General features: G+C 69.3%; 5 protein-coding genes across 6 annotated transcripts; 1 reads left to right on the forward strand and 4 right to left on the reverse strand.

Moving 5' to 3' along the window:
- Positions 1–240: 240 nt before the first annotated feature.
- FKBP11 (FKBP prolyl isomerase 11) lies at positions 241–2222 on the reverse strand. Its single transcript, XM_054004636.1, has 6 exons — positions 2065–2222; positions 1556–1621; positions 819–906; positions 709–742; positions 545–615; positions 241–474 (listed from the first exon to the last, which is right to left on the reverse strand). Exons 1-6 carry the CDS (start codon positions 2179–2181, stop codon positions 257–259), a joined length of 594 nt encoding a protein of 197 aa, XP_053860611.1. The 5' UTR covers positions 2182–2222; the 3' UTR covers positions 241–256.
- Positions 2223–4080: 1858 nt separating this feature from the next.
- On the reverse strand, positions 4081–7033 carry ARF3 (ADP ribosylation factor 3). Its single transcript, XM_054004674.1, has 5 exons — positions 6903–7033; positions 5942–6121; positions 5720–5830; positions 5510–5634; positions 4081–5108 (listed from the first exon to the last, which is right to left on the reverse strand). Exons 2-5 carry the CDS (start codon positions 6087–6089, stop codon positions 4947–4949), a joined length of 546 nt encoding a protein of 181 aa, XP_053860649.1. The 5' UTR covers positions 6090–6121; positions 6903–7033; the 3' UTR covers positions 4081–4946.
- Positions 7034–9851: 2818 nt separating this feature from the next.
- WNT1 (Wnt family member 1) lies at positions 9852–12001 on the forward strand. Its single transcript, XM_054004640.1, has 4 exons — positions 9852–9952; positions 10212–10465; positions 10651–10916; positions 11180–12001. The coding sequence occupies exons 1-4, from the start codon at positions 9852–9854 to the stop codon at positions 11666–11668; spliced, it is 1110 nt and encodes a 369-aa protein (XP_053860615.1). The 3' UTR covers positions 11669–12001.
- A 5541-nt stretch (positions 12002–17542) lies between these two features.
- On the reverse strand, positions 17543–19199 carry DDN (dendrin). The gene is made up of 2 exons (XM_054004666.1): positions 18806–19199; positions 17543–18720 (listed from the first exon to the last, which is right to left on the reverse strand). Exons 1-2 carry the CDS (start codon positions 18973–18975, stop codon positions 17694–17696), a joined length of 1197 nt encoding a protein of 398 aa, XP_053860641.1. The 5' UTR covers positions 18976–19199; the 3' UTR covers positions 17543–17693.
- A 669-nt stretch (positions 19200–19868) lies between these two features.
- Positions 19869–23460, reverse strand: PRKAG1 (protein kinase AMP-activated non-catalytic subunit gamma 1). Of its 2 annotated transcripts, XM_054004758.1 has the most exons (12): positions 23228–23458; positions 23059–23137; positions 22474–22577; positions 22318–22399; positions 22184–22242; positions 22058–22103; positions 21898–21952; positions 21686–21812; positions 20938–21103; positions 20792–20829; positions 20544–20690; positions 19869–20453 (listed from the first exon to the last, which is right to left on the reverse strand). In XM_054004758.1, the coding sequence occupies exons 1-12, from the start codon at positions 23231–23233 to the stop codon at positions 20355–20357; spliced, it is 1008 nt and encodes a 335-aa protein (XP_053860733.1). In that variant the 5' UTR covers positions 23234–23458; the 3' UTR covers positions 19869–20354. The 2 variants fall into 2 exon arrangements, with proteins under 2 accessions (XP_053860733.1, XP_053860732.1); XM_054004757.1 differs by having other exon boundaries at positions 22184–22399; positions 23228–23460.
- Positions 23461–24017: the final 557 nt, after the last annotated feature.

Raw genomic sequence — 24017 nt, forward strand, 5'->3', positions numbered from 1 at the left:
CTGGTGTTTGGGGACTCAGGGACTGTCACTGCCTGGATATGCCTTAAAAGAGCAAAACTGCCTGAAAATGTGCTCCAGGGTCTTATTTCTGGGATTCATTGAGTCTGTCACCTCCTGTTCAGGTCTGACATGACCCATCAAGGCCCTGGAGCAGGCAGGGAGCTGAGGGGTGCACAGCCCCTCCCCACTGCTCTGTGCCCATCACTGTCTCAGGAAGAGCAGCCACGGAGCAGCCGCAGATGCCGAGGGGAAGGTTTTATTTCTTTTTGGCTTTGTTCCTCTTCTCCTCCTTCTGCTTTTTCTTGGAGAGCTTGGGGCTGCTGGCCTTGCGGTACAGGTGGAACCCGATGAGCCCCAGCAGTGCTGGCACCAGCCCCAGGCACAGCAGTGGCACCACCTCGTTCACCACCTTCTGCCAGTAACTGGCCCGGGACAACCCCACCAGCTCCACCTCGAACCGCAGCACGGCGTCACCTGCAAGGGGGGCACAGCCTGAGCGGGGACCCCACAGAGACCCCACGGGGACCCTGAGGGCTGTGCTCACCTGGGATGGTGGGGGGGGAGCCCCGCTTGCCGTAGGCTAAGTGAGGGGGAATGATGGCTCTGCGCTTCTCCCTGCCACAGTGAGAGTGTTGGTGCCACAAACTGTGGTGGGGACACTGGGGGGGGGGGACACCGCCCACCCCCGTGTCCCCCATCTGCACTTACCCCACACACATGTCCAGCAGACTCTGCTCCAGACCTGTAACAGAGTGGGGCGAGGGTGAGTGGGGCTGGTCGGGGTCACCCCTGACCCTGCTCCTGAGCCCCTCACTCACCAGGAATGACTTGGTGCTTGCCCAGCTCCACCTGGAGGGGGTCCCGGCTCAGTGAGGAGTCGATGATCCGGCCATCCTCCAGGGTGCCCTGTGGGGGGCACGGCCACAGTCACTGCCACGGTCACCCCTGGGGGCACAGCCCTGGCACTTTGTGTGGCTGCCAGCGTGTTCCCAGTGCTGCTCTGGTGCTGATTCCAGTCCCTGTGACCCTCCCTGTGCCATCCCTGTGCTCATCCCAGTCCCGGTGCCCCCCACCCTGAGCCATCCCTGTGCCAATCCCAGTCCCTGTGCCCCTCCCTGTGCCGATCCCAGTCCCGGTACACTCCGTGTCACTCTGGGACATCCTGCCCGCTCCCAGTGCCAGGGCAATCCCAAAGTAATCCTCGGGCTAACCCCAGTGCCAGCCATGCCCATACTGGGGCTGTCCCATGCCAGCCCCAGTGTCTCCCTGTGCCACTCCAGGTGCCACCCAGAGCCCATCCTGGGGCTGTCCCCATGCCAGTCTCAGCGGCACCATGGCACCATCCCCTTGTCCAGCCCAGTGCCGTCCTCATGCCCACCCCGGTACCACCCCTACGCTCACTGCGGTTCCACCACGGTACCGCCCCACTGCCCACCCTGGTACAACCCCCGGTACCGCCCCGGTGCCGGCCGAGACCCCCCCCCCCCCCCGGCGGTGCCGGTGCCCCCCGCCCCGCCCGCCGGAGCGCAGTGCTGACGTGTTCCTCCCGCCGCACCGTGTAGTGGATGTGCACCGTGTCCCCCGGCGCCGACAGCTCCGTGCAGCCCTCGGGGGGGGACACCTGCAACGGGGAGGTCACGGGGAGCCGGGACGGAGCCCCCTCCCCTCGGGGTCCGCGCAGCCCCCGCGCCCACGGGCCCCCCGAGCGCTCCGAGAGCCGAACTCTCCACCCGGCCGCCCCGTCCTCGGTGCGCCGCCTTCCTCCGCCACAGCCCGGTCCTCCCGCTGCCCTCCCCTCGCAGCCCGGTCCTCCCGGTGCCCCGTGGCTCCCCCCCGCCGCAGCCCGGGCCTCTCGGTGTCTCCCCCCCGCCGCCCCGTGGCCAGGCCGGGCTCCCCGGTGCCCCCCGAGCGGCACCATCCCGCCGGTGCCCTGTGTCCCGCCGGTGCCGCCGGTGCCTGCCGGTCGCGCCCCGGTCTCAGCTGCCTGCCCAAGGGGGCCGCGTGGGTCCCCGGTGCCCGGTTCCTCCCGCGCAGCCCCGGTTGCCCCGTGTCCCCCGGGCTCACGATCGTTTCCAGCCGTAGCTCCCGGGCGCCGGTTTCGGTTTCGCTCTCGGCAGCGCCGGAGAGCGGCAGCGGCGGCAGCAGCAGTGCCAAGAACAGCAGCGCGGCGGGGAACGGCATGGCCGGGCTGGCGGCGGAGGAACGGGGACCGGCACCGGGACCGCCCACCACCTCGGGCCCCTCCCCCGGGACCGCCCCCACACCGAGACCGGCCCCGGGACGGGCGCCCGCGTCTGCTCCGGGCCCCAGCGGAGCTGCGGGACGGAAGGATGCTCAGGACCGGCCGCTGCCTCGGTGCCCGGTGCCACGCGGGCGCCTGCGCTCCGTGGGGACCCCGGCGGGCACCTGGGCTCGCCCCCGCCCGGGGACCGTCCCGGCGGCTTCGGCCCACACCGAGCGGGGGCTCCGGGTGAGGGTCAGAGGGGGGTTAGAAGCGGAGGGTCCGGGCGGGGGTCCCGGCCGGGGAACGCGTCCCAGGCACCGGTTGGGTGCAGCCCCCGGTGTCCTGGCGCCGCCGGTGCCAGCAGGCGGCAGCACAGCCCGGGGAAACCGGCACGCACCGGGGCCCAGGACCCCTCCCCGGGTCCAGAACCCTTCTCCAGCCCCCCACGGGTGCAGGTCATTCCTTCTCCTGGCACTTCTGCAGCTCTTCCAGCCTCGGCTGTGCAGGACCAGGGAAGCCGAGCCCCGAGCTCGGGCTGGGGGCCCGCGGGCCGGCTGGAGCCCGGTGGGACGGAACCTGCCCCAGAAGCCCCGTCCCTGTAGACACCCAGCCCCTAGGGCAGAGCCGGGAACACAGGGAATCCCCCCGGTCCCGCGGGGTCACACCGGCACACGGTGGGCAGCCGGGATCTCCGGCCCCGTGTCCGCGGGGACGGCCTCCTTGGTGTCACCGGCCCCGGTGCAGCTCCAGGGTGGTGACGACGTTGACGCCGGGCGCAGCTCCCGGACGACGGCATCGGCACGCCGGCCCCACCGGCGCACCCACATACCAGCCTCGGTTGCCGAGAGGTGGGGAAGCCGGGCTGGCGGCTGGGCCCGGGGCGCTAATGGGATTAGGGGCGCCGGGTCAGCCCTCGCCACACAAAGCCGTCGGTCCAGCCGGTGGGAACGCGTCGGTGCCGGCTCCGCTGCTCCCACCCACCGGGGAGCCCCGGTCATCCACACTGAGCCCCCCCCGATGGAGCTCCCAGAGCCCCGGTCATCCCCGCTTCAGCTCCCCAGCATCATCCCCACGGCCCCCAACCCACTGTGGGGCACTGGTCACCTGCACTGGAGCTCCCCCATGTCATCTCCACGGCCCCCAACCCGCTGGGGTGCCCTGGTCACCCCATTCCGGGTCCTGGTGCTGGCTCTGGTCACCCCATTCCGGAGTGCTGGGCCCTGGTCACCCCCATTCCGGGCCCTGGTGCTGGCTCTGGTCACCCCATTCCGGAGTGCTGGGCCCTGGTCACCCCCATTCTGGGTCCTGGTGCTGGCTCTGGTCACCCCATTCCGGAGTGCTGGGCCCTGGTCACCCCCATTCCGGGCCCTGGTGCTGGCTCTGCAGCTCCCAGCCACCAGGGAGCCCCCAGCACATCCCCCTGGTGTCACAGACACGGCCAACAGCCCCCCAGCCACCAGTGCAGAGGGGACACGGGGATGGGATGGCAGTGCTGGCCCCAAATGTCACTCAGTCCCCCTTAACCCATGCAGGGGGGGGTGACGTGGGGTAGGGGTGGCAAGGGGGGGGGGGGCCAAGTCCCACTCGCGCCCATCCCAGCACTGGCACCGTCCCCACGCCCCAGCTGGGATTAGCGCTAATGGGATTTACCATTTCATCCAATATTCCCCTAAAGATGAGCCTGGGAAGGGGGGGGGGGGGTGGCCCCCTCGCCCCCTGCCAGCCCCACCTCACCCCCCCCCCCCGCCCCGTTAAGCTCTTTCTAATTAAAGCCAGCCCAGGGCTGTCCATCACCGTCCCCTCCGCGGGACCCCCACGCTGGGGGGGGCTGCGGAAGAAGAGACGAGGGGCAGAGCTACATAAAACATGTTTAATATCCAAGGGGGGGGGGTCAGGGGAGGTCACCCACCGTCTCAGGCGCTGGGGGGCTGGGGAGGGGTGGGGTGGGGGGGCTGAGAACACACGTCCCTGGACAGGGCAGAGCCGCAGCGACACGTCACACCAAGCACAGACCAGGGGTATAAATACGGTGCTGGGGATGGGGGGGGGGGCACAGTACGGGGTGGGGGGGGACACTGTCCGTCCGTGAGGGGCAGGGACATACAATCACTATGCTGGCATGGGGGGGGGGGACGGGGGGGGGGGGACGGGCAGGCGGCCAGGGCGAGGAGGGGGGCATGGCCAGGGGGACCACAGAGGTCCTGGCAGCCCTGTGCCCCCCCCTCTCCCCTCTGCGGGGGTCACGCTGCGGGAAGGAGACCTGCCTCGAAGTGACATGGGGGGGGGCCGGGGACGTGTGGGGGGGCTCGTGGGGCCGGGAGGGGGTGCTGGGAGGGAGGGGGAGGTGTACAGTCCCAAATATCCCCCATGGCCCTGCTGCCCCCACATTTGGTCCAGAGGAAGGCGAGGGGTGCAGGGACATGCATGGGGACGGGGTGTCCCCGGCCCCCCCAGGCAGGGCAGTGCTGAGGTGGCCCCCCCAGCCCCTATCCCACCCTCCCGGGGCTCTGCCCCTGCCCCCCTGGGCGTTATATAGAGCTCTAATTCCACGCACGCACACACGAGATCCGAGGGGAACCAGGGGGACCCCAAAAAAGGCGAAAAACCCCACAGCAACCGGTGCCAGAAGAAAGCAAAACCCAACCGGGGCAGGGAGGAGGCGGCTGGGGGGGGGCCCTGGCACGGCCCAGGGGGGGCCGAGGGGGCACAGGGGGACCCCCCCTCACTTCTTGTTCTTGAGCTGGTTGGCGAGCCAGTCGAGGCCCTCGTAGAGCCCATCCCCGCTGGTGGCACAGGTGGCCTGGATGTACCAGTTACGGTGGCGCAGGGAGTGCAGCCCCAGCTTGTCCGTGATCTCCGCTGCGTTCATGGCGTTGGGCAGGTCCTGGAGCAGACAAGGGAGGTCACACAGGGGCCCCGTGCTGCAGGAATGGGTACGAGCCCTCCACGGGGGCTGGCAGCAGCCCTGGTGCCACGGGGGTGGGCACAACTCTGCCGCAGGGGACATCATCATGCTACAGGAAGGAGTGGGCATCTGCCATGGGGATGTGAGACACCAGCCCTGACACCACAGGGATGGCCAGAGCCGCGTTAAAGACCAGCCCTGGTGCCACGGGGATGGCCCTGGGGCCACCTGTGGCACCAGGGATGGACGTGGCTCTGTCACACAGCCTCTTTGACAGCAGCCTTGATGCCACAGGAAGTCAGTCCTACACCAGATAGCTGCCCTGACACCCTGGGGATGTCTCAGCCCCACCACAGGGCCCTCCCCGCCCCCAGACCCACCTGCTTGTTGGCGAAGACGAGGAGGACGGCGTCCCTCAGCTCATCCTCCGCCAGCATCCGCATCAGCTCCTCCCGCGCCTCGTTCACCCGCTCCCGGTCGTTGCTGTCCACCACGAAGATCAGCCCTGGCGAGAGGAGCGGGCACTGACGGGGTTCCTGTGGCCACCCTGCATCCCCGAGTCCCCCCACGCTGTCCCCCGAGACACCTACCCTGGGTGTTCTGGAAGTAATGCCTCCAGAGGGGCCGGATCTTGTCCTGCCCACCCACATCCCACACGGTGAAGCTGATGTTCTTGTACTCCACTGTCTCGACGTTGAACCCTGCGGGGAGCGACAGTGGAGGGAAACTGAGGCACGGGGAGCCACCAGCCCCTTCGAAGGAGCCCAGGTGGGGGAGCGGTCTCTGCTCGGTGCCCCCCCAACCTCACCCACCGATGGTGGGGATGGTGGTGACGATCTCCCCCAGTTTGAGCTTGTAGAGGATGGTGGTCTTCCCAGCAGCGTCCAGCCCCACCATCAGGATCCGCATCTCCTTCTTCCCAATCAGGCTCTTCAGCAGGTTCCCGAAGATGTTGCCCATGGTGACGGCGGCGCTGGCTCCGAGGCCGGATCCTGCGGGGGCATGGGGCAGGCTGGGGGAGGCCCTGAAATCTGCAGGGGTGGAGCTGAGGGGTCCCCCGTGCCAGCGGGGGGCTGCAGGAATCGGGGATCCTCACGTCTTGGGGGGATGCAGGGCTTGGGGGACCCCAGGCAAGGGGCTGGGGAGGGGGCCGCGCACCGCACGGGGGTGTCTCTGTGTGCAGCTCGATATGGGGGAGCTGCAAAGATGGGGATGCTGCGCCGCCCCCCGCTGCACCCCGCAAAAGGACAGCCCAGCGCCGGGGGAAACTGAGGCAGGGCTGTCGCCCTCCTCGAGAGGAGCACAGCCCCCCCGGACCTGACCCCTCCTCTGCACCCCCAGCCTCCGCAGCCTCGCCGGAGGGGGAGGCCCCCATCGCCCCCCGCCACCGCAGCGCGCCCCTTCCCCCCCCAGCGTGTGCAGCCCCCCGCGCCCCCGGGACCCCCGAATTCACCGCTCCCCCTCTTTACCACCCCCCCCATCGCAGCGCGCCCCCAAAACACCGCCTCTCCACCCCGCACTGCGCCGCCCCCCCCTTGCGCATTGCCCCCCGCCCCCGCCCGCCGCACCGCACCGCACCGCATCTCCCCCCCGCCCCCGGTACGACCCCTACCCGCCGGGGCTCCGCGCCCCCGCCGCACCGGGCACCCCGGCAGGCGCTGCAGCCCCCCCCGCGCCGGTGCGGTGCCGACCCCCCCCCCCCGGCCGCGTACCCCCGCACACCCCACGGCGATGCCCGCGCCCCGCATCCCCGAGCGGTGCGGCCCCCCGCACCTGGTGCCGGTGCCGGTGCCGGTTCCGCCCCCGCCGCCGCTGACTCTGCACCGCTCCCGCCGCCGGAAGCGGAGGCCCCGATCGCGCCGATCTCGCGAGAGCGCCCGGTGCCCCCCCCCCACCCCGCCGCCCCGCACCGCTTCCCGCAAACCCCCCCCCCCCCCCGGGACCGGGGGCGCGCGCGGGGAGCGGCGGAGGGGGGGGTGCGGGGGGAGCGGGGGGGGGGGGTGCGATCGCGAGAGCCACGAGGCGTTACCATGGCAACGGCTGCAGCAGCGCAGGGGGGACGCTCTGAGGGGGGGTCCCCGTGTGCGAGTGTCCCCCCCCCCCCCCCATCATCCCGTTCCTGGGGGCACCGGGACCCGCACCGGGGAGGCAGAGCCTCGTCCGAAGGGGAGCCGCACCGGCGGGGCGGGAATGTGGGGAGAGGGGGGGTCCCGGGTCTTCCGCCCCCGCCATGAGCACCGGGGCGGCAGAGTCCCGACCGGGGAGGGGTCTCTGTGCTTCACGGGGGACCGGGACCCCCACACCGTCACGGGGGCACAGGCTGAGCACCCCCGCACCGTGCCGATATCGTCGGTACGGAGGCTGCTCCGGTGCTCGCAGGCAGGGCAGGGGCCGGGACCGGGCACGGGGAACCCGCGGGTGCTTCCCACGTCCGTCTGTCCCGGTTGTCCGCTTGTCCGTCTCTACACGGCGCCACGGGACAGGACGGATGCCCCCCGGTCCCAGGCAGGTACCGGCGGCCACCCCGGGGGCTCCGGGCGACACCGGCCGCCCCGACGGCTGCGGGAACCGTTCCAGCGGCACCCCAGGACCGGGGGGATCCCGAGCATCGGGCCGCCGTGGGCTGCAGCAGAGAGAATGGGGGGGAGCGGGGGGTCGGGGCAGCGGGCAGGGAGTGCGAGGGCCGGAGGGTCCCGGGATGGAGCGGGGGAGGCGAGGGCCGTGGTTGCGCCCCGCCGCTGGTGGCACAGCCCCGGGCAGGGCCCTCCCAGCCGCGCCCCGGGGCCTCCCCGCGGCCGCTGACCTCAGCCCCGGGAGCCCCGACGGGGCGGAGGCCCGAGGGCGTGGACACGGCCCGGCCCGGCCGGGAACCGGGGCGGGGGAGGCGGGAGCGCCGTGCTGGAGCAGACCCCGGCTCGGCCCTGGGCTCCTCCCGGGCCGGGGGAAGGGGTGCGGGTGGGTGCCGGTGCGAGCCCCCCACCCCCGCCGCCGCCGTCCCGGGCTTTGTCCGTCCTTGAATTAAACTGGTGAGCGGCGGCCCCGGGCCGTGACGGGCGAGCGGGGCTAATCCAGCCCCGCATGACTGGTCCGGGGAAACCGCGGCGGGGGGATTACCCCCCCCGGTTCCCGCCCCAACGGGGGACTCAGTTCAGGCCCCCCGGCCCGTCGGGCCCCACACTGGGGACTTCACACCCACCCACAACCGGACCGGGCAGGGAATGATGGGGACAGTCTTGTCCCAGCCGAGACCGGGCCAGCACCAGCCCTGCGTGCCCGTGTTCTGGCCGTGGGCACGTCAAGCCGGCCCCCGCCAGCGTCCGAGCACCCCCTGCCCTTCCTTCTGTCCCCCATCCCTCAACCCCTCCAACCCCCGGTCCATCCCTACCTCCGACACCTGGCACCAGCCCAGACTGGGCGCTCCAGGGCAGCGGGAGCCGTGCGGGGCCGTGCCGCGCCCACGCGGGTTGTAGACACCGTGGGTGTCCACGGGCACGTTCACGGGGGTCCGGGGTGCCGCCGGGACAGCCCGGGACAACCTGGGCTCGAGCGGCTGGAAGAGGCTGTACGCCCGTCCCGCTGGGCACGGACTAGGACGGGAGAGGGCTCCGTGGGCTCCGGAGGGGCGCCCAGCAGCCTCGACGGTCCACGGCCCTGGGGACTGCACGTCGCGTCCCCCGGCAAGCCGGCGGCCCCAGGACGGCGTCCCCGGGCTTTCCCGGGACTGTGGTCCCCGTGCGCCCTGGGTTGTCACGGAGCTCTGCCTCCCCCGTGCGCCCGGGGCTGTCCCGGGAGATCCCGTCACTCCTACCCCTGTGCACCCCCGGCTGTCCCGGGACATCCCGGGCTATCCCCGTTCCCCGCTCCCTCCGTGCGCCCGGAGCCGTCCGGGGCCGTCCCAGGTTATTCCGGGACCAGCTCCTCCTTGCGCCGGGAGCTGTCGCGGGCCGTGCCGGGCTCCCCCCGCCGGTGCCGGTGCCTGTAGAACGTGTGCGCGGGACGGCGGGGAAGGCGGGGGGCGGCAGCCGGGAGCTCTGGGCACGGGGCCGGGGCGCAGCCACCCGCCGGGCTAATCCGGGCCGTGACGGACAGCCCCGGCGCCGCCGCTCCCGCCGCCCCGTAAGAGATGCCGCAGCTCCGCCGCTCCCCATTGTTAGGGCGAGGACGCGGGGAGGCCCCGCGCGGCGGGACCGGCCCACGGGGACCCTCCGCGCCGCCCCTATAAGAGGGAAGGGGCTGGAAGATGCTCCCGGGTGCTGAACGCTGTGCACCCGCCGCGCCGAGCCGAGTCCAGCCGTGCCGGCTCCCCGGGGAGCTGCCGGTACCGAGCGCCGGCACCGGGTACCGCGCACGGACCGCCGAGAACCAGCACCGGTACCGACACCGGGTACCGCGCACAGAGTGCCGAGCACCGGGTCCCCAGAACCGGCACCGCGAACGGAGCGCCCGACGCCGCGCTCCAGGGCCCGGTCAGTGTGCGCTGGGCACCGCACCCCCGACGCCGCGCCCCGGCCACCGGCTGCAGCCCGGTGGCGGCGGCGGTGCCGGCCCGCCCGCCCGCCCGGCGCTCCCCGCGTCCCCTCGCGGCCGTCCTCATCTCGGAGCCGCCCCGCGCGTCCGGAAACACGCGTGGATGTAGCGGCCGGGCCGGGGGCTCTGCGGCACCATAAATACCGGGACGGCCGCTCGCCCGCGCACTCTGCCGGGGCTCCCGGGGCCGGAGCCATGCGCGCCGCCGCGCTGGGGCTGGCGCTCCGGGCACTCTGGGCTCTGGCCCTCTCCTCCCTCTCCAACACGCTGGCAGTGAACAACAGCGGGCGGTGGTGGTGAGTCGGACAGCACCGGCACCGGCACCGGTACCGGCACCGGGGTGGTGAGGCGGGAGGGCGGGGCTGGCACAGGCACAGCAGGGACTGCCCTGTACCCAGGGATGGGGCGTGTGGGGGGACACAGGGCTGCGACCCCCGTTTGGGATCCCTGCAGGGGATGCTGCGGTCGCACAGAGGAGCCTGCAGGGAGGTTGAGGTGAGGAGGGAGGCGCTGGGCACCCCCCGCTGGTGGTCACCATCCCCACCTGTGCCACAGGGGCATCATCAACGTGGCCTCGTCCACCAACCTGCTGACGGATTCCAAGAACGTGCAGCTGGTGCTGGACCCCAGCCTGCAGCTGCTGAGCCGAAAGCAGCGCAAGCTGATCCGGCAGAACCCTGGCATCCTGCACAGCGTCAGCTCCGGCCTCCAGACTGCCATCAAGGAGTGCAAGTGGCAGTTCCGCAACCGCCGCTGGAACTGTCCCACCTCCCAGGGCCCCAACATCTTCGGCAAAATCGTCAACCGGGGTGAGGCTGGGGGTCAGCACAGGGGTCCCCAGACCTCCTCCATGCACCCCCGAGTTGGGATGCTCACTAAAGCCCCCCTGGTTTGCCATGGGGCATCACCAGCCCATCGTGATGGAGGGTTGGGGGTGCCGGTGGGTACCCCCTCCCCATCCCGGCAGCATCCTGAGGCCCCGCTCCCTCCACAGGCTGCCGGGAGACAGCGTTCATCTTTGCCATCACCAGTGCCGGCGTGACGCACTCGGTGGCCCGGTCGTGCTCGGAGGGGTCCATCGAGTCCTGCACCTGTGACTACCGGCGCCGTGGCCCTGGGGGCCCTGACTGGCACTGGGGGGGCTGCAGTGACAACATCGACTTCGGCCGCCTCTTTGGGAGGGAGTTTGTGGACTCCAGTGAGAAGGGCCGAGACCTGCGTTTCCTCATGAACCTGCACAACAACGAGGCGGGGCGCATGGTGAGGGCACTGGAGGCTTGGCGAGGGCACTGGGGCTGTGGGCAGCACTGGGGTGGGCACGGAGATGAGCATGGCCACCAAGATCTTCAGCCTGTTCCCGTGTGTGTGTTGGGAACAGCTGGAGATGGGCTTCACTCTTGTCTTTGGGGCAAGTGATGTCCGAGCGTGATGTGACGCTGCAGAAACGAGGGGTGTAGGAGCACGGTGGTCCCCAGGGGGGTCCCAGGCTGCTCACAAGGCCCCAAATTCCCTTTTCCTTCCAGACAGTCTTCTCGGAGATGCGCCAGGAGTGCAAGTGCCACGGCATGTCAGGCTCCTGCACCGTCCGCACCTGCTGGATGCGGCTGCCCACCTTCCGCGCCGTGGGCGACGTCCTGAAGGATCGCTTTGACGGCGCTTCCCGCGTCATCTACGGCAACAAGGGCAGCAACCGGGCGTCGCGGGTGGAGCTGCATCACCTGGAGCCCGAGAACCCGGCCCACAAGCCCCCCTCGCCCCACGACCTCGTCTACTTCGAGAAATCCCCCAATTTCTGCACCTACAGTGGGAAGACGGGCACGGCAGGCACGGCCGGGAGGTTCTGCAACAGCTCCTCGCCGGGGCTGGACGGGTGCGAGCTGCTGTGCTGCGGGCGCGGGTACCGCACGCGCACCCAGCGCGTCACCGAGCGCTGCAACTGCACCTTCCACTGGTGCTGCCACGTCAGCTGCCTCAACTGCACCAACACCCAGGTGCTGCACGAGTGCCTGTGACCTGCCCCGAGACCGCCCTGCCCAGCCCCGGAGGGGGTCTGCGCCACCCAACCCCCCATGACGGGTGCCCGGCTGGATTGAAGGCACCTATGGGTGGGGGTATGGATGTGTCCTAGGGACCCCCATCCCGCCATGGGTGGGCTCAGTGCCAAGCACCTTCCCGGCCACTCCCCAGCTCCACGGGGTCCCTTCTTGCTGTAAATAAAATATTTATTGTGGACGGTTCGGTGCTGCCGCCCCCACCCTGCTTTGCTGGCCACAGGCCCTGTTTTTTATAATTAAAGATAATAATAATTAATAATAATTAATAATAATGATGCTTTGTTACAGGTGTCATTGATAGCCTTTAGAGAAGAATAAAGAATATATTTTTATCAGTCCTGCCCCGATTCGTGTCTGGGGGGGCTGGGGGAAGGAGGGGATGAGCTGTGGGGGGACACCAATGTATCCCAAACTGTGGGATGCACTGTCCACGTCCATCTGTCCATCCATCACTTCTCCATCCCCTCACCTCCCCATTCCACGTCCATCAGCCCCTCCGGCTGCTGTCTGTCCATCTTCCTCCTCCTTCCCTCCACTCTCTGCCATCCCCTCCCCGCAGACCCCCTTCCTTCTCCCGCTGTGCCCGTCTCCATCCCAGCCATTCCCGCCGCCGCTCCCGGCCGGGACGTCCATCCCCACGGCTGCGGCGCCCATCACCATGGCACCTTGACTGCAGCATCTCCGATGCTGGAATTTGCCGGGGCGGTCGGGCTGGTGCCGCCGAGGCCGGGCGTTGGGAGCGGCCCCGGGAGGTACAAGACGACAGACAGGGAATGAGCATCGTCCATCACCGCTACCGGCCGGGGCTGACGGCTCCCCTTGGCTCCGAGGGAAAAGCAGGGCCGGGGAGGGCACCGGGGTTACCGGGGCAGGGGCCAGAGGGGCCAGAGATGGCCACTGGCCCCACAAACAGCCCTACATCCATGTGCGACCGCCAGAGAAATGCTGTGGCAAAGGGGGGATGCAGCTCCGTGGCTGGCAGGTGTTCTGCTGGCAAGGCTTTCCTCCTGGGATGGGCATCTCTCTGGGACAGGCTTCCCTCCAATCGGGCATCCCTCTGGAATGGGCATCCCGTCAGAATGGGCATCCTCTTGGGACAGCCCTCCCACTGGGGTGGGCAACCCACCGGGATGGGAATTCAGCATGCAGGACGTGCCCTGAGATGGGTTTTTCCCTGCAATAAACATCCCGAAGGGGTGGGCATATCCCCAGAACGGGCATCCTTGGGAAGGGCATCCTTGGGGACAGGCATCCCGCAGGGATGACTTCCCACCAAGATGGGCATCCCCCTGTGATGGGCACCCCTGCGGTGGGCACAGGGTCCACACATCCCCCTGCACCGTGACTTCACACCTGGGGACATCAGAACCTCCCTCTCTGCGTCTGGGGGACCCCCAGCCCGGTGCCCACCTGTCCCGGGGGTCCCCTCAGCCTGGGCTCCCCCCCCAGAGCCGGGAACCTCTCGGGGCCCCTGAGGCTCTGCCGCATCAAAGGCTGCGGGATGACGCTGCCGCCACCCGAAATATCCCGCGGAGCCGATAGTGGAAAAGTTGATGTTTAGACTCAGAGGAGGGGGGGGAAAAACACCCTGGGGGCCCCCGCTGCCCGCGCCAAGGTCAAAACACAGCCCAGCGTGGAGAATAAAATACCAAAACGCAAGGAAAACGCCTGGAAAGGAACACAGCCCGAAATAACCCTCCGAGCATCTCCCGCCTGCCGGGTTATCTGCCTGCTAAATTCTGCTCCTGCTTCAGCATGAAAATAGCCTGTTTTCCTGCGGTAGGAGTCAGGAATATAGATAATGACATTCTTATAAGTCACCTCTGTTACTCAGCTTTTCCTGTGTGTCCTGCTGGGCACCTCGGGCAGCCGCGACCCCCGGGTGGGCAGGGGCACCCTGGGCACGGGGCACAGACCTCCCCGGCTTGGACAAATATTCCTGGGTGCTGGAAATAGCTGCTGTGGGCCAGCGCAGGGACAGGGCCAGCAGCAGGGCCAGGGAGAGGGCGGTCCCATCCTGCACCAGGCTGCTGTCACATCTGGGAAGCCGGGTAACAGCTGGATGGTGGCCACAAGCTGGGCCTGATGAGGGCTGGGGCAGCCCTGTTCAGGGGTGGGGTGCAGGGGGGCTCTGCCTGGGGGTGTGGGACAGAGAGAGAGAGGATGACACACACAAGTGCAGGACAGAGGGACAGGAGTGCTTCCAGGACAGAGGAAAGATGTAATTCCCAGAAGTGTGGGACACTGGGACAGGACAGTGCTCAGTGGGGCAGGACAGAGGCACAGAGCCATGCCCAGGGGTGCAGGACAGTGGGATGGTGACATTCCTCGAAGTGCAGGACAGAAAGACAGGACAATGTCCAAAGTTTCTGGACAGAGGGACAGGATGACACAGAGAGATGCAGAACAGAGCCATGCCTAGAGGTGTGGGACAGAGGGATGGTGTCAGTCCCAGAATCCAGACAGAGGGACAGGAGAGTGCCCAGAGGTGCAGGACAGAGGAATTGTGTCATTCCCAGAGGTGCAGGACAGGACAGGACAGTGCCCAGAAGTGTGGGGCAGGAGGACTCTGTCATTTCCAGAAATGCAGGACAGAAGGACAGGACAGTATCCAGAGGTGCAGGACGGACGGGCAGAGCTGTGCCCACCTGCCCAGACCCTCAGGTGGCCCCATCCCACCTGCGGCACCGTCCCCATCCCCTCCCATCCCATCCCCTGTCACCATCGCCAGCGGCACAGCCCCGTCCCGGCTCCCCTCGCCTCCGGTCGGTGCGGACCCACGTCCCGCCAGCTCCCGGCTTGTCCGGCCGCCCCCTCCCATCCGCCGCATTCCTCCGGCGCGGGGCCAACGCGCCCAGCAACGGTGGCAGCGCTGGCCTCTAATCCCCGGGCATGCCAGCCCCGGGGGGACCGTCGCCGTCACCCACTCCCTGATAGGTGACCAATGCCCGAGACGAACAATTAGGGACAAAGCGGAGCCGCCGGGGGCTAACGCCGGCCTTCACGGGTGCCTTGTGCGGCATTCGGCGGGTTTAATGAATTGTCCATCAATCCTTTCAGCTCCGCTCGCCCGGGCTGGATTAATCTGAGAAGCCGCAGTGGGGAAGGAGCCGCTAAGCCTGTATTTATTACTCTGCCATTGTAACTAATTGAGGTAATTATCTGTGACTCCAACCCCGCGCAACAATGCCGCATTCACCGGACCCTTCCCACCGGCTCCTCGCGCGGCCTGGGAGAGCCGGCACCGCGGGCAGGCGCGCTGGGACGCAGGGACACGCTGGGGACGGGGATGGGGACGGTCAGGAACGTGGCGTGGCCGGCGCCGGGTGCAGCCAGGTGACACCGCGCTGTGGGGACACGGACAGTACCGCTGGCACGCGTGGGATGTGGCATGGCAGGTGCCGGGGGGGACACGGACAGTACCGCTGGCACGCGTGGGATGTGGCATGGCCGGTGCCAGCTGCACGTGCGGGTCACGGCTCTGCGGGGACACTGCCGACAGCAGCACATACATGGGCACAAATCTCTGGGGACACCACTGTCACCAGTGACACACGAAGGTCACAGCTCTCTGGGGACGCCGCCAGCACTGGCACATACATGGATGTGGCTCCTCTGGGACATTGCCAGCACCAGTGACACATGAGACACGGCTCTCTGGGGACGCCAGTCACCACCAGTGACACACCTCGGGTCGCGGCTGTCTGGGGACAGCAGCCGCAGCAGCACGCACATGGGCACAGGTCTGTGGTGACATCGCTGTCACAAGTGACACACAAGGGTCGTGGCTCTCAGACACCACCAGCACCCATGACACATGTGGGTCACGGCTCTCTGGGAACGCAGCCAGAGCCGGCAGATCCTCGGACCCAGCCCTCTGGGGACACCACCGTCACCAGTGACACACGAGGGTCGCAGCTCCCTGGGGACATCGCCAGCCCCGGTGACGCACAGGACTGCCGTGGCTCTCACACAGCACCGGCACGGATGTCACACGTGGCTCTTTGGGGACACGGCACCGCTCCCGGGGCAGGCAGGACCCCCGGTGCCCCCCGGTGCGATCGGTCACCGGCTGCGAGGCGACATCTGGCGGCCACAGGCGACCACAACGCGTCCCTCTCCGGGGGCTCCGGTACCGGGCGGGGCCCCCCGGTCCCAGGCGTTGGGACCCCCACGGGCTGAGCCCCCCCCGGCCCCGGGGGCACCCCAGGCTGCGGCGAGTTTCGGGGGCCGGCGGGTGCCCCGGGGGTGCCGGGGGAAGGCGCTGGCGCCGGCGCAGCCCGAATTAGAAGGTGATTTTCCCGGCGGGGAGCGGGTTTGGGCAGGAGCTGATCCCACGGGAAGGGCCGCGCCGCTGCCCCCGCGTCTGGGACACCCCGCGCCACGCCGGGCACCGCGCCGAGCCGAGGCATGACGTGCTGTGCTGGGCTGTGCCAGGCTGTGCTGAGCCGTGCCAGGCTATACCAGCCTGTGTCAAGTTGTGTTAGTTTGTGTTGAGCCGTGCCAGGCTATACCAGCCTGTGCCAAGCCGTGCCAAGTTGCAAAGAGCTGTTCTGGGTTGTTCCGGGCTTTGTGGAGCTGTGCTGGCCATGCCATGCTGTGTTGTGCCAAACTGAACCATGCCAGGCTATGCTAAGTTGTGCCAAGTTGTGCCCAGCTGTGATGAGCTGTGCCAAACAGGCGATGCCAAGTGTTCTGGGCTTTGCCGAGCCATGCTGAGCTGTGCTGAGCCATGTCAGGTGGTATCAGGCTGTGCCAAGCTCTGCCAGGCTGCACTGAGCTGTTCTGAGCTGTTCTGGGCTTTGCTGGGCTGTCCCTTGCCATGCAAAGCTGTGCCAAGGCTGCCGAGTTGTGCTTGGCTCTTCTGGGCTTTGCCAAGCCATGCCAGGCTGCTGTGCCAAGCTGACCTGTGCCATGCTGTGCCAGGCTATCCCAAGCTGTGCCAAGACGTGCTGGGTCATACCAAGCCATGTTCCAAACCGTGCCAGGCCGAGGCGGACTGCATCGTGCCATGACAACCCGTGACAAGGCACGTGGCTCGTACCACACCTTGCCAACCATCCTACGCCATGCCAGGCCATGCCAAGCCGTGCCGGGTGCCACCATAACGGGTGCAGGACCACAGCTGTGCCACGGTGGGCTGCAGCTGCCGTTGTGGCTCAGGCCAGACCCAGGTGTGGGACTTTGATGCCATCCTGGCCACGTGCCAGGACAGGGGACACATGGGGTGACGTGGCCCTGGGGGTGCCCCCCCAGCCTACCGGGTGGCCTTGCTGCGGCAGCTGCCCCGTGCCGTGACCTCCGGGCCGGTGTCACCGGGATAATGACAGGGTCGCGCAGGGGGGCGGGGGAGGAGCCGGTTTTAAATAACGTGCAAATTGGACACGATATTTGTGCGGTTTCCTGGGGCCGCGGGGATCCTCCCCCCCCCCCCTCCGCAGCGTGACTAAGAGGTGGCGGCTGTTTGGGGGGGACAGTTCCCCCCCCCGGTGAGTCACTCGGGGTCCCCCCCCGGCCGTGACGTGGGGCCGGTGGCCGAGGGCCAGGCCTGCCGTGCTCACCTACTCATTATGGGGGATACGGGGGGAGCTGGCACGTCCTGCCCGTGTTGTGACGCACTGTGGTGGCCGCCGGGACACCCGGGACCTCCGACTGACCCCGGCAACATAACGGGGGGGTGTGTGTGGGGGGGGTCCGGACACCGGGAATGTCACGGGGGTGTGCCCAGACACCTGTGTCCTTGCTGGGGGCCGCAGAGAGGCCTGAGGGGGTGATGCCCCCCCCCCCCCCCCCCCCACCCCCGACCTCACACAAACAGGGGCAGAGGCAGCACACCGGGATCGCGGAGCTTTTATTGGGGTCAGCCCGTGGGAACTCCAGTCCTGAGCCCCGCCCCCGAGACCACCCAACAAACCCCGCCCCGGAGAACCACACCCCGGCAAGCCCCGCCCCAGAAGTGCCACACCCCGGCAAGCCCCACCTCTCAGGCAGGGGTGGGGCTGGCGGGGCCCGGGGGGGCCCCGGTGCTCTCCAGGCTGCTGCTGCTGCTGCTGTAGGCGCGGGGGTCTCGGCAGAGCCGCTGCCGGGAGCCCCCCACGCTGCCCTCGGCGTCCGAGTCCGAGTCGGGCGCCGTGTGCCGGCGGATGCGGGACACGGCTTCCCGCAGCGCCTGGGCGTACAGCACCGGCCGCCGCGGGGGGGGCCGCCCGCGGGCACCCCTGCAGCCCCCCGGGCTCTGCCACGGGCTGCGGGGGCTGCCGGAGGGCTCCCGTGGGGGCGAGGGAGCAGCGGAAGGGCTGCCGACCGCGGAGGGCACGGAAGGGCTGCGAGGAGGGGTGCCAGGCCCCAGCGAGCCCCTGGCATAGCGGACCTGCTGTCGCTGCGGGGGTGGCACGTACTGGGCCCGGACCACCACACGGGTGGCGTCAATGAGGACGTGTCCCCCCGACCCCCGCTGCCCCCTCCCGCGCCCCGGCACCCGCTCCCGGCCGGCTGCCGCCCGTGGCAGCGTCTGGCAGTGCCGGGGCGTGCCAGGCCCTCCTGGGGACAGCTGCATCCCACGGGGCCACCGGTGCTTGGCCTCGGTGGCCGCCCGGGGCAGTGTGTGGCTCCAGCCCCCCGGCACAGCCCCCCGGGCCCGAGGTGCCGGCGGGGGGCTGCGGGGTCCCCGCGGGGGGCGGAGCTGCAGGGTGCGGTGGGGACCGTCATAGGCGGGGGGCGCGATGTAAGGGGGGGGTCCCCCACGGCGGGCGTGGGCCGCCTGCACCCGCTGCATGTGCACCTCGTAGGTGGGGGGGCCCGGCTTGTCCCCCGACACCGGGGGCCGAGGCGCAGGCACAGGGTGCCCCCCCCAGGGTCCACTGCCCCCTGGCCCCTCAAGCTGTCGCGGGGGGCAGGGGGTGGGGGGCACCCGGGGCCGGGCGGTGAAGTCCTGCAGGCGACAAGGGGGGTTGGAGGGCACTGGGGGCCAGGGGGGGGCCAGCTCGGCCACAAAGCGCTTCTCCAGGTACCTGCAAGACAGAGACGGGGAGTGAGGGGAGCGAGGGAGGGGGGCAGGACAGACCACCCCACCCCCCCCCCCCGGTCCCCACTCACGCGTACTCCCCGGCGATGCGGCGGTAGGTCCAGGGGGGCTCGGGCCAGCACCCCGCAGCCATGCCGGTAGCCGGGCTGCAACACGCCACCGTGTCGATCTCCACCAGCACCAGCTTGGTCCGCTCGCAGATCCGCAGGCGCCCCGCACCCCGCTCCGGACCCCCCAGCATGGCCCCGGCCGAGAGGGGGGTCCCCGCCGCGGGGGGCTCACCGGAGCCTCGGCGGAGCCACGAGCCCGCCCACACGCACCCACCTGCCGCACGCGTGCCCCCCGGGGACCCCGTGTCCCGCCCGGTGCCACCTCGGGGCACGCTGACCCCCGGGCGGCCCGGGAGACCGGCGCTCGGCGGGGACCCCACCGGCCGTCCCAGGGGTGCCGTGTCGCGTGCGTGTGTTTGTGTCCCCCCCCCACACACCCCCCCCCCACCCCCCCCGCGGGATCCCTTCCCCCCCTGCGACAAGCAGGCGATGGCGGGTTTGGCACCAAGCACTGCAGCCCACGCGGGCTCCGAGCGGAGCTTAGCAACCCTCCGGCGGCGGCATGGCAACCGGCACGGCCCCCCCCGCGAGTCCCCCCCGGGCCCCCCGGTACCTGCCCGGCGCTTACCTCGCTCCGCGGCCTCTGCCGGAGCCCGGGACTGGCACGGACAGGGTCCCTGGGCCGGCCGTCCCCTCCCCGCCAGGAATGTGCCTGGCTCAGCACGGCCGGGCCTCGCGCCTCCCCTGTGGACACCGGCTGCAAACTCCGGTGTCCCGGCTGCCTGCGACCCCCGCCGGCCCCCCACGGGACCCCAACCTCCAGCTCCCCCCTCAAGCTCCCCCAGCCCCTGCCCGACTGCCCCCGCTCAGCGTGGTGCCCACCAGAGGGTCCCCATGTCCTGCCAGGTCCCCGTCTCTGTCCCATCCCCAATCCTGGCCTTTTAGAAAAGCCACAGGCGTAACAAACAGGGATTTAGGGTCTGGGCGAGCTCAGCAGATTCCCCCTTCCCACGGGGGGGCCACACCCCCTCCCCACACACCCCCTCCCTGGGCAGTGCCCCCCGTGCCCTGCACGGAGCCAGGGTGGTGCCAGGTCTGTGTTTATTCGTGGTTTCTCTTCACACACGAAGCGGTGGCGGGTGCGGGCACAGCCGGGGGAACCTCAGGGGAAACCCCCGGGGGCGTGGGGGGGTCCCCAGGCCGGGTGGAGCTGAGTGGGTTTCACCAAACCCAGGGAGAGGGTGCAGGGTGACAGGGACACGAGAGGCCACACAGGAACAGCCCTGGCGTGGCTATGGGTGACCCTGGCCCGGCACCCCAGGGAGTTTGAGGGTTGCCCCCATCACCCTCACGGCTTTGGGGTGCAGGGCACGGCATGGGGGGGCTGCGGGCTCCCCCCACCCAGGGATGGGCAGCAGGGGCTGCCCCAGGGCTGGGGGTTTATTGCTGGATGCTGCTGGTGAGTGGGGGCATCCCCCGGGGTATCCCCACCAGCCCGGGGGGGCACAGTGTTACAGGAGAAGAGAGTGAGGGGGGGGCTTGGGAGGACTGAACCCCCTCCCTCACTGCCTCAGGGGCCCTGTGGGAGGACCAGGGCTTGCAGGATGTCCGAGAGGGAGACGATCCCTTTAACCACATCGCTCTCATCCACCACCACCAGCCGGTGGACCTGGGGAGGGGGGACACAGAGAGGGGCTGAGGGGGTGCAGGGACCCCGGCCTCCCCCCTCCACAACCCCCCAGCACCCCGGGACAGTTACCTCGGCCTCGACCAGGCGGTTGATGATGGTTTCCAGCGTCTCGTGCTTGTAACACTTGAGGACGCCCTCGAAGTAGTGGGAGCGGTGCTGCAGCGCCCGCGTCACCGTCACGTCCAGGTTGTTGTAGGTCTTTTCAGCTGCCAGGTTCTGGGGCAGGGACAAGCATTGGGGACACAGCTGGGATTGGGAGACCCCCACCACCCCACAGCGTCCCCCCCAGCCCAGGATTTTCCCCCGGCAGCACTCACAATAACGTCGAATTTGGAGTAGATGTCCACCACGCGCCCTGGGGAGGGAGGGGAGCAGCTCAGCCAAGCCCCCGGCGCTCTGGAGGGGACAGGGCCCCCAAGGAGGTCACTTGGGGACAGCCAAAGCGAGGACAGGACATCCTTACCCGAGTCGTCGACCACGGGCAGCGCGGAGACGCGGTGCTGCACGAAGATGCCCAGGGCCACGTAGATGGGGGTGCTGGTGCCAACCACGGCGATGTTGCTGTAGGTGCCAATCTGCAGCTCCTCCAACGTCCGTGACATGAACTCGGGCTTGGGCACCTCTGCGATCTGCGGGGACAGCGAGGGGACAGCGCTGAGCCCAGGCCTGGGGGTGAAAGCATAAAGAGCTGGGGGGTTGTGGGACCCCCAGGCAGGGGCGGTGGGGAGGGTCCACGCGGAGTCCTGGGGGTCCCGTGGCACTGCAGTGCATGGTGAGGTACCAGAGCTGTGCCCACCCAGAGCTGGTGGCACCCGGTGTGCAGGTACCTGCACAGCCCAGGATGGGGGTTTCAGAGTGAGCCCTGCAGCAGCCAAGGGGTTCTGGGGCAGCTTTTGGCTCGGCCTGAGATGGGGGTCTCAGGGCAGGGGCCTGGCACAGGGACCTGGCACTTTGTACAGCCTGGACTGCGAGTCCCAGGGTAGCACCTGGCTCAGGGACCTGGCACAGCCCAGGATGGGGGTCCTGGGGCAACCTCTGGCACAGCCTGGGCTGAGAGGCTCAGGGTGGCCCCTGGTCCAGCCCAGGGTGAACGTCCTGGGGTAGTACCTGGAACAGGCACAGCCTGGGCCGGGGTCTCAGTGTGGCCCTGGCACACCCCAGGCCGAGGGTCCTGGTCTGGCCCCCACCATCACCAAGGGGCAGAGACTTACAAAGAGCTTGAGGAACTTGAGGATGCGTTTGTGGGTGAGGATGTAGAGCGTGTTCCCTGAGTCGGGGTCGATGACGGGCAGGCGATGGATCTTGTTCCGGATCAGGGAGGAGACGGCGTCAAACAGGCTGTGGGGGGGAAGGGAGGGGGGATTTGGGGTGTTCCTGGGAGTGCCACCACCAGCTGTGCCCCTCTCCCTGCCCCCCGGGGTACCTGGCATTGGGGGAAATGCAGACCAGTGGCTTGAAGGAGTCTTGCAGATAAACCTCTGTGGGGAGAGGAGTGGGTGAGGGGATGGGGGGTGGGTCACAGCACTGGGGGGCTCCGGGCACGCCGGGAAGGGCGGGAGGCAGCCAGCAGTGAACCCCCTCACCTCTCCACGTCTCTATTTTATGTTCCTCCAGCTCATAGATCTGCACCTGTGAGGAGGAGGAGGAACCCAGGGTCAGGTGGGGCAGGCAGAGCCCGACCTGAGCCCCCGCTAGACCCCAGCCCTCACCATGGGGGATTTGTAGTAGCGGTGCAGGATGTTGATGAAGTCGGTGATGGTCAGCATTCCTGGGGGGCAGGCAGGGTGAGGAGGGTCCTGCCAGCCCCCCTCAACCCCCAGAGACCCCCTGACCCCTCGCTCACCTACAAAACTTTGCTTTTTGCTGTCCCAGAGCGGGGCTGCCCGGACACCGTTGGTGACCAGCGCGAAGAACGCCTTCTTCACCTGTAGGCACGGGGGTCAGGGAGCCCCAAAAGTGCCTCCCCGGCCCCAAAAGTGCCCCCCCGGCCCTGGCACACCTGCAGGGATGTGTCGAAGACGACCAGTTTGGAGCTGGTGGGGATCAGGTCGTAGCAGCGATGGGATTTCATGAAGGCGGTGTAGGCACCGCGGTGAGTGTCCCCTGGGGTGGCAGCGTGAGGGGGCACCCCAAAACCTGGAGCACCCCAAAACCCGGGACATCCCCAATCCCAGGACACCCCCCAATCCCAGACAGCCGAAATCCCGTGACACACCAATACCCGGGACACCCCAAATTCCGGAACACCCAAACCCTCCAATGCCCCAAGTCCCGTTCCACTCCCAATTCCGGGACACCCAGCTCGGGGCTCCGGGACACCCCTAACTCCGGGATATCCACAGTCACGGGGCATCCCAAATCCTGCCACACCCAGCTCGGGGCTCCGGGACACCCCTAACTCCGGGATATCCCCGGTCATGGGGCATCCCAAATCCTGCCACACCCAGCTCCGGGATACCCCACACTCCGGGACAGAACCCCCCAGCAGCAGCAGCCCTTGGGACACCCAAATGAAGGCGTCACCTCCCGTGCCGGGACCCCCCCCCCCGCATGCCGGGACCTCCCCGGCCTCCCTCGGAATCACCTTCCAGCCCCGGGGGGCTCAGCTCCGCCGGGCTCTCGGCGGCCGGGCCCGGGCCGGGGTCAGGCTCGGGGCCGGGATCCTGCGGACAGACGGGGTCGGGTCAGACGTGGCCGCGGTGCCGGTCCCCGACCCCCCGTGTCCCCCCCAGCCCCGCTGTCCCTCCCACAACCTCCATGGGTCCCGCTCCGTCCCGAGGCGCCGCTGCCCCACTTCCGCCCGGCTCCGGCCCCGCGTTCGCCCGGTTCCTGCTCCCGCTTCCTCGCGGCTTCCGGCCCCGCTTCCGCCCGGTTCCTGTCCCGTTCCTGCCCCGCTTCCGCCCGGTTCTTGTCTCGCTTCCGCCCGGTTCCTGTCCCGTTCCTGCCCCGCTTCCGCCCGGTTCTTGTCCCGTTCCTGTCCCGCTTCCTCCCGGTTCTTGTCTCGCTTCCGCCCCGTTCTTGTCCCGTTCCTTCCCCGCTTCCGCCCGGTTCTTGTCCCGTTCCTGCCCCGCTTCCGCCCGGTTCTTGTCTCGCTTCCGCCCGGTTCTTGTCCCGTTCCCAGTCCCGCTTCCGCCCGGTTCTTGTCCCGTTCCTTCCCCGCTTCCGCCCCGTTCCCAGTCCCGCTTCCGCCCGGTTCTCGGAACCACTCCAGCCCCGGTCCCGGTCCCGGTCCCGGTCCCGGTCCCGGTCCCGGTCCCGGTCCCGGTCCCGGTCCCGGTCCCGGCGGCACCGCCCGCTGACTCCCGGCCGCCGGGAGCCCTCCCCTCCCGCCGGGCCCCGGGGGAAGGGTTTTGGAGGGGGAGGTCTCACACGCGTGGGGACCCCCGGGGGTTTGGGGACACGGCGGGACACAGCCGGGGATGGCCCGGGGCAGGGGGAACCCCGACATGGAGCGGGGGGGGCTTGTGACAAACATGGGGGTCCCCAGGGGTGCGGACAGAGCTCGGGGTAAGCCAGGGGAGGGGGTCACTGATTTGGGGAGGA

This window comes from Vidua macroura, unplaced genomic scaffold (genome assembly GCF_024509145.1).
Source record: "Vidua macroura isolate BioBank_ID:100142 unplaced genomic scaffold, ASM2450914v1 whyUn_scaffold_107, whole genome shotgun sequence".
Classification (NCBI taxonomy): Eukaryota; Metazoa; Chordata; class Aves; order Passeriformes; family Viduidae; genus Vidua; species Vidua macroura.

Excerpts from the sequence above, each read along its gene's own strand:
- FKBP11 (XM_054004636.1), bottom strand. The coding sequence starts at position 2,181 with ATGCCGTTCCCCGCCGCGCTGCTGTTCTTGGCACTGCTGCTGCCGCCG. Across the intron at positions 743-818 it reads CAAGCACCAAGTCATTCCTG|GTCTGGAGCAGAGTCTGCTG; the intron begins GTGAGTGAGGGG and ends ACTCTGTTACAG. Across the intron at positions 616-708 it reads CTGCTGGACATGTGTGTGGG|GGAGAAGCGCAGAGCCATCA; the intron begins GTAAGTGCAGAT and ends TCACTGTGGCAG.
- ARF3 (XM_054004674.1), bottom strand. The coding sequence starts at position 6,089 with ATGGGCAACATCTTCGGGAACCTGCTGAAGAGCCTGATTGGGAAGAAG. Across the intron at positions 5,831-5,941 it reads CACCACCATCCCCACCATCG|GGTTCAACGTCGAGACAGTG; the intron begins GTGGGTGAGGTT and ends CGCTCCCCGCAG. Across the intron at positions 5,635-5,719 it reads TTACTTCCAGAACACCCAGG|GGCTGATCTTCGTGGTGGAC; the intron begins GTAGGTGTCTCG and ends TCCTCTCGCCAG.
- WNT1 (XM_054004640.1), top strand. The coding sequence starts at position 9,852 with ATGCGCGCCGCCGCGCTGGGGCTGGCGCTCCGGGCACTCTGGGCTCTG. Across the intron at positions 9,953-10,211 it reads AACAACAGCGGGCGGTGGTG|GGGCATCATCAACGTGGCCT; the intron begins GTGAGTCGGACA and ends CCTGTGCCACAG. Across the intron at positions 10,917-11,179 it reads ACAACGAGGCGGGGCGCATG|ACAGTCTTCTCGGAGATGCG; the intron begins GTGAGGGCACTG and ends TTTTCCTTCCAG.
- DDN (XM_054004666.1), bottom strand. The coding sequence starts at position 18,975 with ATGCTGGGGGGTCCGGAGCGGGGTGCGGGGCGCCTGCGGATCTGCGAG. Across the intron at positions 18,721-18,805 it reads CGCATCGCCGGGGAGTACGC|GTACCTGGAGAAGCGCTTTG; the intron begins GTGAGTGGGGAC and ends TCTGTCTTGCAG.
- PRKAG1 (XM_054004757.1), bottom strand. Across the intron at positions 22,578-23,058 it reads GAGCCCCCCGGGGCTGGAAG|GGGACACTCACCGCGGTGCC; the intron begins GTGATTCCGAGG and ends CTGCCACCCCAG. Across the intron at positions 21,104-21,685 it reads TCAAGTTCCTCAAGCTCTTT|ATCGCAGAGGTGCCCAAGCC; the intron begins GTAAGTCTCTGC and ends CTGTCCCCGCAG.